General features: G+C 51.9%; 2 protein-coding genes across 3 annotated transcripts; both read right to left on the bottom strand.

Moving 5' to 3' along the window:
* Positions 1-210: 210 nt before the first annotated feature.
* On the bottom strand, positions 211-2,931 carry RPL10A (ribosomal protein L10a). The gene is made up of 6 exons (XM_007972836.3): positions 2,849-2,931; positions 2,415-2,489; positions 2,254-2,334; positions 1,752-1,900; positions 645-817; positions 211-411 (listed from the first exon to the last, which is right to left on the bottom strand). The coding sequence occupies exons 1-6, from the start codon at positions 2,851-2,853 to the stop codon at positions 241-243; spliced, it is 654 nt and encodes a 217-aa protein (XP_007971027.1). The 5' UTR covers positions 2,854-2,931; the 3' UTR covers positions 211-240.
* A 1,268-nt stretch (positions 2,932-4,199) lies between these two features.
* Positions 4,200-16,206, bottom strand: FANCE (FA complementation group E). Of its 2 annotated transcripts, none has more exons than XM_007972837.3 (10): positions 15,714-16,206; positions 12,142-12,748; positions 10,676-10,720; positions 10,292-10,360; positions 9,831-9,977; positions 8,833-8,956; positions 8,527-8,605; positions 7,691-7,757; positions 5,849-5,974; positions 4,200-5,071 (listed from the first exon to the last, which is right to left on the bottom strand). In XM_007972837.3, the coding sequence occupies exons 1-10, from the start codon at positions 15,959-15,961 to the stop codon at positions 4,970-4,972; spliced, it is 1,614 nt and encodes a 537-aa protein (XP_007971028.1). In that variant the 5' UTR covers positions 15,962-16,206; the 3' UTR covers positions 4,200-4,969. The 2 variants fall into 2 exon arrangements, with proteins under 2 accessions (XP_007971028.1, XP_007971029.1); XM_007972838.3 differs by having other exon boundaries at positions 9,831-9,974; positions 15,714-16,205.
* Positions 16,207-16,522: the final 316 nt, after the last annotated feature.

The following is a 16,522-nucleotide window of genomic DNA, read 5'->3' as shown; positions in this document are numbered from 1 at the left end:
CAATCCTGTCAAAAAACTTCAATGCCATTAGCACCCTATCACATACCCAAGACTGCCTAATTTTGATGGCAGAAAAACATCCTCTTCCCTATAGTAGCCAACTATCCATCATCAAGATGACAAACTACACAACAAGCCATGGCAGTACCAAGGCCCTCACTTGTCAGCTGACAAACCACCCCCCCCCCCCAATCACAGGCAGACAGAGGGGACTGGTAACAGAATTTATTCAAATGTGCCTTAATATAGGCGCTGGGGCTTGCCCATGGTGCTCTTGATATATAAGGCCCGGACATTCTGCCAGTTTTTCTTGAGCAATGACACCAAGAAGTTGACAGCCAGGTGAATGTTATACACAAGCTCATCGTCTGTCATCTTCACATGACCAACAGCTACAGCCAGACATAACACCTGGGAGGACAGAAGAGAGGATCAAGTCAGGCTGGTGGAGGAATGGCAAATGGCCTGTCCTTCCTCCCCCAGTGGCCTGGTGAGCAGGTACTTGGACCCGGGCCAAGGAAGGACCAGGGTTACTCCAAAAGTTTCAATCCTGGTGGGTGCCCTTACTGGCATATTTAGAGACTTGGGGAAGATTTAGACCCCGCCAACACCTTCACCCACAGCAACCCACCAGATCCCCTCACCTTCTTCATTTGGAACTTGATTGTGGACTTCACCTCATCCACTTTGGCCACCATGTTTTCATTGTGTGTGAGCAGGGAAGGGAACTTTCCTGCCTTATTTAGGCCTGGGCCGAGGATTCGTGGAATCTGCTTGATCAGAGACTCTGAGGCCAAAAACGCATCATACTTCTTGGCTGGTGAAAGACAGGAAGCCATTGGCATTGCTTAGGACCTGGTCACCAAGGCACACCTCAAATGTGGCAGGCCAGAAACGCACTTGAATCAACCATGTGACATCCAAGCAGCACCCTCTCTACCCCTGCCTCAGTCTTTTCCCCCACCTAAAAGGTTTCCAGAAAGTCCTCTGGACCTTCACTGGTCCCAAAACATGCTCTCAGAAAATCAGGCTGACCCATGATCCATGGCATAACCGCTGTACAACGGATGCTCCGGTCAAGACTGCCAGGGCTCAGGCCGGGCGCGGTGGCTCATGCCTGTAATCCCAGCACTTTGGGCGGATCATGAGGTCAGGAGATCGAGACCATCCTGGCTAACACGGTGAAACCCCATCTCTACTAAAACTACAAAAAATTAAAAAAAATTAGCCGGGCGTGGTGGGGGGTGCCTGTAGTCCCAGCTACTCAGGAGGCTGAGGCAGGAGAATGGTGTGAACTCGGGAGGCGGAGCTTGCAGTGAGCTGAGATTGCACCACTGCACTCCAGCCCCTCTCAAAAAATAACTAAAAAACAGACTGCCTGGGCTTGAATTGTGCCTATTTCTTAGCGGTGGACCCTGGACACGTGACAACTGGGAATGTCTGCTTCCTACCTGTAAAAGCAGTCTAATGCCACTGCCTAAACAACGCAGGGTAAGATTTCCAAATAATACCTCACCAGCACCTGGCTGGTCAACTTACAGTACCTGGCCTCCCTCATCAACTGGAATCCTCATAGCAAATACAAACATCAAACCACCCCCAAAGCTAAAACAGCACTCAGGCCAGCTAGGCAACCACCGCCGCATTTGCTAGTCTAGCCCCCTCAATCATTAAAAATCGAAATGGCAGGAAAGCCTTTCTACCGCCTCCACCCCACATCTCACATGCAAAACCACAGCGGCCGGACTCACCTAGTTTCTTGACCAGTTTTTTATTCTTGTTGAGTTTTTTCAGCGCCTCGATGTCCATGTGGGGGATATCCACGGCCTTGGCCTCGTCACAGTGCTGCTGGTCCCCCAGGACACACACAGAGAACTTGGGGCGGGGAGTGGACTTAAGCCTGCGTTTTGGGGGACAGCACCAACAGGTTATGCCTGGCCCTGGGTCCCGAGGGCCGGTGAAGGGTGTGGGACCGCAGCAGCCACCGAGCCTTACCCGGAGCGTTCACATTCACCAGCAACCAGCCTGGCTTGTCAGGCTGGTCGGCGGGCTCGGCCAAGGCCTCCCCACGCCTCCCCTCATGTTTTAAGACCCAGGGTGGGGGTCCGTCCAGCCGCGCCTGCCCGGAGCAGGGGGTCTGAACTACCCTAACACATCAGTACCGACGTGCCCGCCTCCGGCTCAGCGGGAGCCTGCAGAGGAGGGGCAGGCACGGGGGCACTGAGGGCTGGGTGGGGTCAGAACGGTGCCAACCTGACGGTGCCCGAGAAGCGCTTGTCCTTCTGGGGGTCATAGTTCTTCAAGCTGATCTGCAACTCCACTGTCTCCAGGAACCTTCGAGAGAGGAGGGGGATTAAGCGTTAAGCACACGCCGGCGCTCACCACCCGCGCCCTGCCCCAGGGTCGGCACTCACTTGCGGCGCTTGCGCTGGTTCCCGTGCAGGACTTCCCGCACCGCCTCGTACAGGGTGTCGCGAGAGACTTTGCTGCTGCGTGAGAGAAGCGACAGCGCGCTCAGGGCCGCGGAGTCCACACGCTCGGACTGCTCGGAAGCCTCCGAGGCTCCAAACTTCGAGACGGGCGGGCGGCCCACGGCGGACTCCCCGGTAGATTCCGGACACCAAGTAGAGCGACGGGAGCCCAGACCCAGACCCAAACCCCGGTGGAAGAGGGAGCCTCTCGGTGATCGGACCTGGTAGGAAGGGCGACCTGCAGGCCGACCCGCCTTGAGAAATGCCCCGCGGCGAAGGTGGCGCAAGGGCCCGCAGTTCGGCCTGCAGGAGCCGCATCCTTGGCGGGGCACCTGGAGGAGCGGATGAACGCAGATAGGGCTTTCAGAACCACTTACCTCATGGCTCCTCACGCCGCGCTAACCGGAAAAGAGACTAATACGGCTTGCGCATGCGCGCTAATAGTGGCCCTGATCTCGCGAGAATGCGTTGTTCCTCGGTCCTACCCACACAGAGGTTGGGTGGGCCAACCCCGAGAAGCGCGGCCTTCTCCGGCCGCTGGGGGCGTCGCTGGGCCGCTAGGCCGGCGCGGGAACCCACGGAGTTGTCGCAGCCCTGAGCGCCCCGCGGCCGCCGGTAATGTGCCGATTGGCGCCCGCTGTTGCTGGGCCCCTAGGGAAGCAGCTGCGTTCGGGGCTCGAGCTTCGGTAGTCACACGTACTGGTACAGCCCAGTGATGTTCACTGACAGCGTGGATTCCGGCATGCTTGTCCCTCAAACCCCTTTCCCCTCGCGCCCTCCGCACCAGCTTATGTTCTCAAAAGCAAGCCTTGTTCCTCGGCCGGACCTCCCTCCCTCAGCACCTTGCTCTAACGTGGACTCGTGGTAAGGGAAGCGTCCGGAAAGTTCTGTTCCTGGCCTCTTAGCGCCTGCAGAGGGGAAGAGCTGGCAAAGTCCTAAAGTGAACTTTCACTTGATGATTTGATAACATCTACGTTTTAAGTGTGACTACTATGAATAAGGCGTCTAGCCAGGTGCTACAGGAATACAAAGATGTGAAACAGGCACACAGCACTGCACACCCATTAAGGTGTCTTCTCTGCTCTTTCCTCTGTCCAATGGGTCTCATCCTCTTAGCCCACTGTAACCCGAAGAGCCCTTCAGATCTCTCCTAGGGTTCATCTGCCCAAAACCCTTCCCTAACTCCAGACTGAGTCACTCCCACCTTTATGTCCATTCCTACCTATTCCCCTGCCTGGTGGGGGCAGCTCCTGTAGGATGGGGTGAGTGGTATTACACATTATTTGGCCCTCAGAAAGTGAGTAAGATACCCTACACCCTTCCCCTCACCAGGAAAAAGATGTTCCTTGTCATTGAGCAGGGAGGTGGAGGGGGTGGGGATGGGTTCAATACCCAGAATTCACGGGAAGGAAAGTACTGCTTCTAATAAGACATTGGCCAGGCGTGCTGGCTCACGCCTGTAATCCCAGCACTTTGGGAGGCAGGCGGATCACCTGAAGTCAAGAGTTTGAGACCAGCCTGGCCAATGTGGTGAAACCCCGTCTCTACTAAAAATACAAAAATGAGCAGGGTATGGTGGCAGGAGCTTGTAATCCCAGCTACTCAGGAGGCCAAGGCAGGAGAATCGCTTGAACTGGGGAGGTGGAGGTTGCAGTGAGCCGAGGTCACGCCACTGCACTCCAGCCTGGTGACAGAGTGAGACTGCCTCAAAAAAAAAAAAGAAAAAGACATTATTGAACTTGCTTTTTATTCAATACCATTGATAAATTCAATTCAGAAACAAAAGCACAGAAGGTCATAACATACACGAGCACAAGAGCTTCATCTGAGCACACTGGTACCCTAGACCTCCTGGAGCATCCCATGTCCACTCTGGGTCGGCTTGACCCTACTGAGCCCTGTTGGAAAGTTTCTGTCCCTGCAGCCTGAGAATTGATGAGGAGTGTGCCTGGGGCCAGCAGCCTTTGAAAATATAGCTCTGGCCTGGTGTGGTGGCTCACACCTGTAAATCTCAACACTTTGGGATGCCAAGGCGGGAAGATCACTTGAGCTCAGGAGTTCAAGACCAGCCCTGACCAGCTTATTATCTACAAAATAAAAAAATTAGCTGGGGCACAGTGTCATGTGCATGTAGTCCCAGCTACTTGGGAGGCTTACATGGGAGGATCGAGCCTGGGAGGCAGAGGTTGCAGTGAGCCATGATCAATCGCACCACTGCACTCCAGCCTGGATGACAGAGCAATACCTTCTCTCAAAAACCAAAGAAAAGAAATGAAAAACAAAATATAGCTGACCTTCCTTAGCCCAGGAGCCTCCCTGTTGGCTGGGAAGCCAGTATGCCCCTATGGAGCCTGGAACAGGGAGGCAGTTGGAATCTGGGATGGCCAGGGTCAGCCTTTATCCTCAGGCTAGGGCTCAAGACAGAAGGTGGTGAAGACAGAAATGCCCTTCAGGAAGCTGGTGATGGAGCACCAAGACGGTGGTCCCTTGGTGGATGGTCAGGAGCCCAAATGTTTCAAGGCGGCCTGCAGGGACTTCCTCAGGAAGGTAGTGTTAGGTTCTAGGGCCATAGCCAGGCCCAGCCTCTGGGTCTCAGTGATCTGCGGAGAAGGAAAAATCATGTCAGGACTCCAGCAGCTGATCCCTCCCCTCTCCCCACTACCCCAGGGTCTCTATTGAGGAAGGAGAGAGGAAGCCAGGAGGATGGAAGGAGGAGACTCCTGAGCAATCTAATCTCATTATTTCACCATAGTTAACTAGGTGGACCTGGAGCCAAATACTAGCTGCACAACTTACTAAGCCGGCCACGTTAGTAATAGTTGACAATTATTGTGTGTTTACTATGTGGCAGCACTTTATATGCATCAATCCATATACAAACATACATACACATCATGTATATGCATTGCTGTATATAATCCTCAAAACCCTCCCGTTTTACAGATGAGAAAACTGAGGTTCACACTCTACTGTGTGACACCTGCCTTCCTTTTGGGCCACACTTTCTCTTTCTGCCCTGTTGCTACAACCTCCTGACAGGTCTCAGGCCCTAGATCTTCACCCTCCAATCCCACTCCTCACGGAAGCCAGATGCTTCTTAATAGTACAGATCTGACCAAGTTACTCCCAGGTTGAAGGCCCTTGAATGACTCCTGATGCCTCATATTGGAGGTCCTTCTGTTCGGATCTCCAGAGGATTCAGGAGCTCGCTGAAATTGTGCAACAGAAGCATGTTCATACTTCCATCTTTCTGGGAGGGTCTACATCAACCCCAGCACTCAGGGTTTTATCCCTGACATACATATTCATACACCCTTGTGGCAGGCCCAGGGCAGCCCTGCCAGCAGGACCAGCCCCATGGCCCTATCAGTACTCACGTTAGCCTGGTACTTGGTCATCACCGTCAGCATGAGCTTGGCATAGGCCATGGAGGTGGTGGCTGCCAGTCCCTTTTTACAGAGCTTCTCCATTAAGACACTGAACTTCTCAGGGGTCATCTCCACCTGGACACATTGGGAGATGGAGCAGTAATCACAAGAAGGGCTTGGGCTCTTCATTCAGTCAGTCCTGGATTCAATTCCTAACTCCACCACTTCCTAGCTGGGTGACCCTGGGCAGGTTACTTAACCAACCTAAACCTCCATTTCCACATCTGTAAAATGAGGCTCAGAATATCTAATGGAAGACTGTGAAAAGGATTAAATGAGATAATGCACATAAGACACGCACGTCTCAGAAAATGGTGGCTACCATTGCAAAGGCTCAGATTAGGACCAAGGGGAAGCCAAGGATCCCTTGTCTGGTTCGGTGGTTAAAGATATAAACGAGTCAGGGCCCAAGAGACACTGCCACCTTAATCTCCTGGCTCTTCATAATAATAATTTAGGCTAGGTGTGGTGGTTCACACCTGTAATCCCAGCACTTTGGGAGACTGAGGAGGGCAGATCGCCTGAGGTCAGGACTTCGAGACCAACCTGGCCAACATGGTGAAATCCCATCTCTACTAAAAATACAAAAATTAGCTGGGCATGGTGGTGCGTGCCTGTAATCCCAGCTAATCAGGGGGCTGAGGCTGGAGAATCACTTGAACCCAGGAGGCGGAGGTTGCAGTGAGCCGAGATCACGCCACTGCACTCTAGCCTAGGTGATATAGTGAGACTCCGTCTCAAATAATAATAATAATAATTTAATAAACACTGTGTATCAGGTACCATTCTGAGTACTTTATACCAATTATCTCATTTAAACCTCACTCCAATCTTATGTGGTAGGTGCTATTAATATTATGTCTCCCCTTCTGTAGACGAGGAAACTACAGGCATAAAGAAGTTAGGTCAGTTATCTAAGATATAAACAAATGAGGCAGAATTTTTGGTACTGATATGAAAAAAATTCACCAAAATATACTGTGAAGTAAAAAAAGCAAGGTACAGGGCACTGAGTTTGGTGTGTTGCAATTTCCATAAAAAGTAGGATGGATAGTAAGTGTAAACATGTTTCCACATATAGATGGTATCTCTGGGAGGAGGGGTTCCCCTGAAACTGGGGGACTCTGGATGGTTGGAGAAGAGAAGTAAGGGGAATATTTTTCACAGTATCCTTTTGAGCTTTTAAAATTGTCAACATATGGGCTGGGCATGGTGGCTCACGCTTATAATCCCAGCACTTTGGGAGGCCAAGGAGGGCAGATCACTTGGGCCCAGAAGTTCTGGCCTCAAGTCATGGTGAAACCTTGTCTCTACTAAAAATACAAAAATTAGCTGGCATGGTGGTGCACGCCTGTAATCCCAGTTATTTGGGTGGCTGAGGCATAAGAATTGCTTGAACCCAGTAGACAGAGGTTGCAGTTAGCCAAGATTGTGTCACTGCACTTTGGCCTAGGTGACAAAGCCAGACTCTATCTCAAAAAAAAAAAAAATTGTGAACATATGTATCTATTACCTATTCAAAAATAAAATACAATTTACACACACACATCAAAAATCCCACCCCAAGGCCCCCCAGCTAGTAAGAGGTGGAGCTGAAGTGACCATGTGCTCAGCTCTCTGCTACCAGCTTTGCATGCCCCAGGTCTCTCCCACTGTCTCAGGCAGCTGCTGTAGGGCAGCTGTCCTACTTGACCCTGCATCCACTGAAGGACTCAGAAACCCAAGAATCCGATGTCCTTCCAAGGACTGCAGCACTTCTTTGTCCACTCTTCCCCAGGATAGCCTGCTCACCTGCCGCTCTAGGAGTGACTGCAACACCAAGAAAATTTCCTCCTTCCAGGGCAGCTCCAAGATCTGTCTGCAAAGCAGGGGCCCTAGTGAGAAATGCCTCGCCTCCCACCCAAGCCTGAGTATCTATCTGCTGCTGCAACTCCCACAGCACGGCAAGGCCCTGAGAACAGCCAAGATCTCCAGTCAACAAAGGGGTAGTCAGGGGTGGGGCACCATGGCACTTTGGGAGGCCGAGGCAGGTGGATCACCTGAGATCAGGAGTTCGAGACCAGCCTGGCCAACATGGTGAAATCCCATCTCTACTAAAAATACAAAAAATTAGCCAGGCGTGGTGGCAGGCGCCTGTAATCCCAGCTACTCAGGAGGCTGAGGCAGGAGAATTGCATGAACCTGGGAGGCAGAGGTTGCAGTGAGCAGAGACCGCGCCATTGCACTCCAGTCTGGGCGACAGGGCAAAACTCTGTCCCCTGCCCCCCCGCAAAAAAAAAAAAAGGGTAGTCAGAGACCTCTTGATGCTGGCACCAGCCCCAGCAGACACTATTGCAGAGCTCATACAACTGCCAGGAAGGTCACACCCCAAGAGTCCCAGGAGCTGACAACAAAGTATTTGGTAGTGAGACACAAGGGTCCCCTAAAAAATAACTAGGAGTAGAGAGTGCATCCTGAGAACAAAAGGCAAAGAGGACTCATAGAGGAGGAAGATGATGGAGGGAGATGATATACATGAGGCTTCCTAGAGAAGGTGAACCTTCCCTGCAGGGCCCCACACATGTGATGTCACTGTAGCCTGGGGGAACAGGTGGCGGTGGGGACAGCACGGAGGCCTGCACACTCACCCCAGCATTAGAACCTGTGCATCTGGCTCCAGGGACTCTGCCTTCACAAGGCAACATAGTAACTCTGTTTGAGCAGGACCTGGGTAGAGGAAAGCAGAAGGGGAAGTCTGGGGGGAAATGGTAGAAGACGGTGGAAAGTGGGGAGGCGGTAACAGAATGCCCAGCCTGTTATAGGGGCATCGTCAGGGAAGCAGCAGGCATCTTTAATCACTGAATACCCAACTCCTGCCAGGGCCACTCTGGGGTGAAGGGTGCTGAGAACACTGAGGGCAGAGCTACTGGGCCTGGGGCTGGTTCCAGAATTACCTGTGCCTTGGGCCTGGAGCACAGGGTCAAGGAGGGCTCTGCAGACAGGGTAGGTATATTTGGCACAGAAGGAGGTCAGGGCAGTTGTAAGCAGGCGGGAGGCTGAGGAAGTCAAGGAGAGGATCTATAGCCAACAGGGAGGAAAAAATTCTTTTCATTTCAACAGCATTTATCAAACACACATTTCAGATGGTGATACATGTTACAAAGGAAAAAAAAGTTCTTTTACTTAGAACTCACATGGACCCACCCATTGGAAAAGATATATACCTCTCTTGCTCAGTTCCCAAATCCCTGAAAGTCCCTTGATCAGCTTCTAGAAAGGTTCTGGTGCCCAGAGAGAAGTTAGATGCTGGCTGGGCATGGTGGCTTACGCCTGTAATCCCAGCACTTTGGGAGGCTGAGGCAGCTGGATCGCTTGAGGCCAGGAGTTCGAGACCAGCCTGGGCAACATGGCGAAACCCAGTCTCTACTAAAAATACAAAAATTAGCCAGGTGTGGTGGTGGGTGCCTGTAGTCCCAGCTACTCAGGAAGCTGAGGCAGGAGAATCACTTGAACCACAGAGGCAGAGGTCGCAGTGAGCCGAGATTACGCCACTGTACTCCAGCCTGAGTGACAGAGCAAGACTCTATCTCTAAATAAATAAATAAATAAATAAATAAATAAAAATACAAAAATTAGCCAGGCATGGTGGAGGGCACCTGTAATCCCAGCTACTCAGGAGGCTGAGGCAGGAGATCGCGCGACTGCACTCCAGCCTAGGCAACAGAGTGAGACTCTGTCTCAAAAAAAAAAGAAGTTAGATGCCATGTGGGTAGATGGCCTGGGGGTCCATGCCCTGCCAGTTAAGCAGGCATCCTTTTCTTGCCCCAGGCTGCCCAAACAGCCCAGATGTCTACAAGGCTGAGAATCCTCTCTCTCAAGTACCACCCTTCTGAGGGCCCAGATGCTCTTCCCCATTGTCCTTGGCACTCTGAGTACCTCCCAATACACCTACCCGTCCAAGAAAGAGGCTTCTGGTCAGCACAGTAGCATTGCTGAGGCTGAGATCAGGTGAAAGGGCCAGCAGCCAGGTGCAGAGCTGCAGGAGACCGAGGTCTGAGAGCTGGGGGAGCTGCAGCTGGGTACACAGCAAGTCCATCTGCTGACAGAGTGGGGCACGGGGGAGAAAGGGCACCAGGACATGCACTCTGTCTCTGCTAGGCTGTCTCAAGCAACTGGGCAGCAGACGGAGCAGGGCAAAGATACTCCAGAGCAAAGAAAGTCTGGGAGAGCTGCCCTAGGGGAAGGAACCAGGGACTAAAAGAAACTACAGAGGGTGACCCCTATCACTGAGAAAGAAAACAACAAAATCCCCTCCCACATTTCCCACATGAGGTAGGAAAACATAAACTTAAATAGAAAAAGATAAGGGAGAGAGAATGTAACCTCAGAGCCAGGCAGTTTATCTGGACTCACCTGGCTGGGGCTACATTCGTGAAGAAGCTGTAGCTCAACTGGGGGAACATCCTCCAACCCCTCTAACCCCTGCAGAGACAAATCAAATCTCATGTTAGGGCTGGCAGAGCCTTCGGTGACAAGTCACTGAAGTTGCCCCTTCAGGTGGCAGAAGGAGTGGCTGAGATCCTGGAAGACGCTACCAGAGAAGAGGAAGTTACCTGGTGTTAGATGGTAAGTCTACACTTGGTTCAAGAAAAGCTCCTTCAGAGACTGTCCTCAGTTACTCCAGTCCCCCTCCCCCAGCCAGCTTGTATATCACTGCACTGGGCCTTCCCTGGGCATAGCTAGGATCTGGGTAGAAGGTGGAAGAAAGGCTATGGTGAACAGGGTAGGGCCAGTTACCTCCTCCAAGGTCTTCAGCAGCTGCTGCAGCCTGGGAAGCTGGTCCTGTGGAGGAGAGCCCAGTCACTGCCACATCCCTCCCCCAGCAGCATGACCCCAAGCCTGGTTCTGGCTCCCCAAGTCAGCGGGAGCTAGCCGGCAAAGACGATTCAAGAAAGTCAAGAGGCCAGGCACGGTGGCTCACACCAGCACTTTGGGAGGCTGAAGCGGGAGACTCACTTGAGCCCAGGAGTTCAAGGCTAGCCTGCACAACTAGTTGAGACCCCATCTCTACAAAAATAAAAATAAAAAATTAGCCAGGCATGATAGTGCATGCCTGTAATCCAAGCTTTACTCCAGCCTGGGGGAAGAGAGGCCCTGTCTTGAGGAAAAAAAAAAAGTCAAGAACATGAAGTCTCTATCTTGAAAAGTGCCTAAGAACCCAAACTAGACAAGGTCCAAATGAAACCCAGCTGTCACCAGGCACAGTGGCTCACGCCTGTAATCCCAGCACTTTGGGAGGCTGAGGCGGGCGGATCACGGTCAGGAGATTGAGGCCATCCTGGCTAACACAGTGAAACTCCATCTCTACTAAAAATACAAAAAATTAGCCGGGCATGGTAGCGGGCACCTGCAGTCCCAGCTACTCGGGAGGCTGAGGCAGAATAATGGTGTGAACCCGGGAGGTGGAGGTTGCAGTGAGCCGAGATCGTGCCACTGCACTCCAGCCTGGGCGACAGAGTGAGACTCCATCTCAAAAAAAAAAAAAAGAAAACCAGCTGTCTAGAATTGTTTTCTACTTCCAACCCAAATGGGGGTAGACCCAGGCCTTGGACAACGAGGCAGGGGCAGGCTGGATGCTGTCATGATTCTTCCCACCCACATATTACAGGGTAACAGGGGTGGCTCCAGAGCCTCTCCCTTGCCTGGCACCCTTTAACCCCACATTATAGATCATTAGGACACATTTCCCACCTCCAGTAACTCCCTTCCCTACCCCTCCTTAAGAGTCTGTGGAGTGGCTGGGCACAGTGGCTCACACCTGTAATCCCAACACTTTGGGAGGTCAAGGCAGGCAGATCACCTGAGGTCGGGAGTTCAAGACCAGCCTGACTGACATGGAGAAACCCCGTCTCTGCTAAAAATACAAAATTAGCTGAGCGTGGTGGCACATGCCTATAATCCCAGCTACTCGGGAGGCTGAGGCAGGAGAATCGCTTGAATCTGGGAGGCAGAGGTTGTGATGAGCTGAGATTGTGCCATTGCACTCCAGCCTGGGCAACAAGAGCAAAACTCCATCTTAAACAAAAAAAGAAAAAAAAAGTCTGTGGAGTGGAGGCTACATTCCCTAAACCCTACCTTCCTCCTTTTTCCTCCAAGAACTACAGTCAACTCCTTTGGGAAAAAGTGTCCCAACCAGCCTTCCCCACGGATAAAGCCACCACTGGTGAAAGATCACTCTAAACCCAGTCTCCCTACCAAAGTACCTGGATAGCTTTGGGCAACTCCAAACTCTCAGCTAGACCTTTAGCATCCTCCAGACTCGAACCGTCCTGGCCAGTCTTAGCTCCCATGACAGGCTGGTCCTTAATAGGAGATGCACCTCCTCCATCTGCCAGGGATTCCAGTGACTTATGTTCAGGTCTCTCCTCCTCATCATCTTCTTCCTCTTCCCAACACCGGAACCTTTTGGGGACCCTCTTCCCCTCAGGACTGGCAGCCTCTTCCTCTGACTCCTTTCTGCGTTTCCCAGGCTGCTGGGAGTCCCTGTTGTCCTCTTCTTCAGGGTCTGGAGACTGTGGGGATTTCAACCTCCTGCCCCCTGGGCCCAGCCCCCTACACAGACTTTGGAGCTGTCTCTGGCATTTTTTAGACAGTGGAGAAGCTCCCTCCATGGAGGTCCCCACCCCTAGATCCCTTCGCAGCAATTCCCCCAGGGCACGGAGCCAGGCATCGGGGTCAGGGGCTAGGACCTGCTGGGCAATCTGCAGCACAGAGAGGAGCCCACTTTCCGGCAGTGACGGCCAAATGGCCATCAGCAGGGACATCAGGTTCCTCTGGCATATCTGGGGCAATCGCAGCAACAGTGGTTTCCTGGGTAGCAGAGGGAGAGCAAGCAGTTAGAGTGTCTGGCTGAAGGGAGCACAGGGCAGACTGGGCAGAGCTGGGAGCTAGATGGCAGTGGACAGATGGGGGCTGGCAGGCAGTCAATCTGTAAGAGTCAGTGGATGTTGGCCAGGTGTGGTGACTCACACCTGTAATCACAGCATTTTGGGAGGCTGAAGTGGGCACATCACTTTAGGTTAAGAGTTTGAGACCTGCCTGGCCAACATAGTGAAACTCCATCTTCACTAAAAAAAGTACAAAAATTAGCCAAGCATGGTGACATGTGCCTGTAGTTCCAGCTACTAGGAAGACTAGGTAGGAGAATGGCTTGAACCCAGGAGGCAGAGGCTGCAGTGAGCCGAGATCATGCCACTGCACTCCAGCCTGGGCAACAGTGTGAGACACTATCTCAAAAAAAGGAAAAAAAAAAAAAGTCAGTGGATGGAGACAGAGACAACACAAGAACTGTTCAACAAGTGTTCATTGAGTATCATATGACAGGCCCTATTCTTTGGCCTCTGTCATCTGTTTCAGCTCAAAATTCATATTGGAACCTAGTCTATAATAGATTCATGCTTATTTTACACAAAAAGAAGAAAAAAGTTCTTTCCCAAATTTTAGGGAAAAATAATACTCCAGGATGCTGTGCAGTGCTTAGTCTTGCAGCCCTATGGCTGCCCTCAGCAATCCCCTGGAACTCTCGGGGTCACTCATCTGTCCAGCTCTTGTGTTCCTTTCACCAAATTGTGAGTTCCTAAAAGGTGAAGGTAGTGTTTCCTTTCTCTGTGTCCTAGGACTCAGCACAGCACCAGCCCAGAGCAGGCACTTGTTGTGCATTTATTGAAGGAATTAACTCTCTGAGAATAAGTGTGCTGAGATCGGCAAGAGCTGCTGTGGACATAGAAAGCTTCCCAGAGATGAAACTTGAAACAGAAGGAATCACTTTACAGATTCTAAACAGTATTCACAGAGTCAAAGGGGAAGACAGGGGGATGAGGATCTTTTGTTTTGGAGCCCCAGGGGTTTAAGCAGAACCAATGCTCTCCTGCAAGCACCCAACTTTTCTTAAAATAGATTTAACACTATTCCCCCGAGCTCCAAAGGCCCATGATGATTTAACACTATTCCCCCGAGCTCCAAAGGCCCATGATGCAGTGTAACCATCTGTAATTCTGCCGAGGCACCAACCCAGATCCTACATGACCTGAGGCTTGGTGTGGCAAGTCACGGCAGCATTTAGCCCACCACCCATCATGTCTTTACCCCTCCCTATGCGTCATTTTGCAGGGCCATTGGTCAAGAGGCACTTGGGTTGTAAGGCAGAAAAAAAAAAAAGACAACTATTTCTTTGTAGAATATAGACACTATGTGAGAGAGAAAAACTAGAGTCAAAGTTTAAAAGATGGTACAGGAGCAGTGGCTCATGCCTGTAATCCCAGCACTGTGGGAGGCCAAGGTGGGTGGATCAGGAGTTCCAGACCAGTCCGGCCAATATGGTGAAACCCCATCTCTGCTAAAAATACAAAAATTAGCCGGGCATGGTGGCGCGCGCCTGTAGTCCCAGCTACTCAGGAGGCTAGGGGAGAAGAATTGCTTCTTCTGGAGGCGGAGGTTGCAGTGAGCCAAGATTGCGCCACTGCACTCCAGCCTGGGCAACAGAGCAAGATTCCGTCAAAAAAAAAAGAAACAAAACAAAAAAACCTGAGTTTAAAAGATGGTTAATTTGTGGCAGGGAGGATATTTGGGGGTAGAGAGGTAGAGAAGACCCTACTCCAGGAGATTTTAACCTTTTTTAGTGCCAGAGACCTGTGATCAGAATGAGTGTTAAATGCATTTGATAAAATATCTAGGATTATAAAGGAAATCAATTGTACTGAAATACTCTTCTATCCAGGGGGCCCAAGTTAAGGCCTCTGCCCTCCCCTTACTCTATCCAGAATAAGCCAGATAGCTGGGCTAACATTTCTATAGCTTCCAATTTGGGGATTCAAACAAGTTCTCCTGACCCATCTTCTGAAAGAAATTCAAAGTGGAGTGTAGGGAGAAAATATTGGAACTCCCATTTTCCCCTATTTATCTAAAACATAAAAAAGCAAGCATTAGAAATATTTAGCATCTGGATGGTTTCCAGCATAAATTATGGGGGAGGGGTATCCAAGAAGAGTGGAAGGCTGGCCCCACTAGGAGCTGAACATGGCGCCTCACCCACTCATTTTTCGTTTTTTGTGTGTTTTAGTTAACTTTGCTAGTTAAATGCATTTGTGGATACTGTACTATCTTTTTTTTTTTTTAAACAAAAGTTGTCCTCACAAATGAGCACGTAGCTTAATAGAATGCCTGCCAAAAAATTGGAGATAATATCAATAACAGAAACACAACCAAATAAAATGGCAGGGCCGACACCTCTGCTCCTAGTAGGAATTCTTAATCAGTCACAGAGAGGTTAAAAAACAAAGTTCAATGTCATCCAAGAGCCAGAAATTATCAAGAACACTAAGATATGGATTCACAGTTACCATTCTTAGGGAAAACAATCTTGCCTTAGTGAACGTTATGCTTTGAAAAGCAGAGTATACGGCCACCAGGATAGCGGGTATGTACTCCACCATCACGTTTTAAATATCTATTTTTGTACTTTAAAATGTACGTATTTTAACATACGTGTGCACTTTATACATAAGTATACTTATACTGGACGTACGTGTCCAATTGCGATCAAAAGGGATTTGCCTCCACTTATCATCACTATACTTTACAGCCAACAGAAGGCGTGTGCCTCGAGTTCCCGGATCCTCGGTGTCCCGCACAGGGCAGGTGCTCAGTGAAGGGTGCCCCTGCTCATAGGGTACGCGGCAGGCTGTCGCCGAAGGGGCTTATTTCACCTCTCTGTGCGTCGATCCCCCGACAGCCCCCGCCTCCCGTACCTACTGAGGGGCCGCGGGTGAGGACTTACAGTTCCAGACGGCCGTCAGGCCCCTGCACTACCGGCTCCTCCCGGCACAGGGCCTCGAGCAAGCGGCCCCAGTCGAAGGGCTCCCAGCCGCGCCTGCCCAGCGCTCGAAGCACCCCCAGGCCACGCCGCGCCCCCTCGGGCCCCGCCTGCAGCGCCTGCAGCAGGAGCCGGGCGGGGGCCTCCAGCTGCGCCCACGGCGCCTGCTCCGAGCCCTCAGCCCCTGGGAGTCCAGCGTCCGGGGTCGCCATGCTGGGACACGGGTGCCGCGCCGCCCCCTACTCTGGTGTGGGGCCTCAGCTCAGAGGCTGAGGGGAACGGGGAACTCCAGCGCCGACCCTGACGCGGCGGCGGCGGCGGCGGCCCAGCTCCAGCGCCCGTCACAAGCTCTCCTCGGCGTTGGGAAACCGGAGAAACCCGGCCGCGCGGAGCTGCAGCAGTTCGCGCGCTGTCGGAAAGGGAAGGAAGGAGGCGCGGCCGAGGGCGGAGCCTGAACTTGAGGCGGGCGCGAGGGAAGGTCGCAAGGGGCGGGGCCGGGCACGACCCTAGCCAGAGTAGGGGGCGGGGCCAAGGCCCAGGGCGTGACCAAAACAAATAGTTAGTTTGTGGGCGGGGTCGGGCCCGGGAGCCTGGGGCGGGGGCGAAGCGGGGCGGGGAGGGGCGGGGCTGATGGAGGGGCGGATCCGCCGCTGCCGACCCCAACCCTCTCCGTTTCTTCATCATTCCCTAAAGTAGTGGAATGGAGTGAATGTCAGGGGTCCTGTTATACTGGAGGACTCGCGCTGTATTTCAGCTGACGGCATGTTGCTTGT

This window comes from Chlorocebus sabaeus, chromosome 17 (assembly GCF_047675955.1).
Source record: "Chlorocebus sabaeus isolate Y175 chromosome 17, mChlSab1.0.hap1, whole genome shotgun sequence".
NCBI classification, from domain to species: Eukaryota; Metazoa; Chordata; class Mammalia; order Primates; family Cercopithecidae; genus Chlorocebus; species Chlorocebus sabaeus.
Note: the sequence above shows the minus strand (reverse complement) of the source record. Positions and strands in the feature narration are given on the sequence as shown.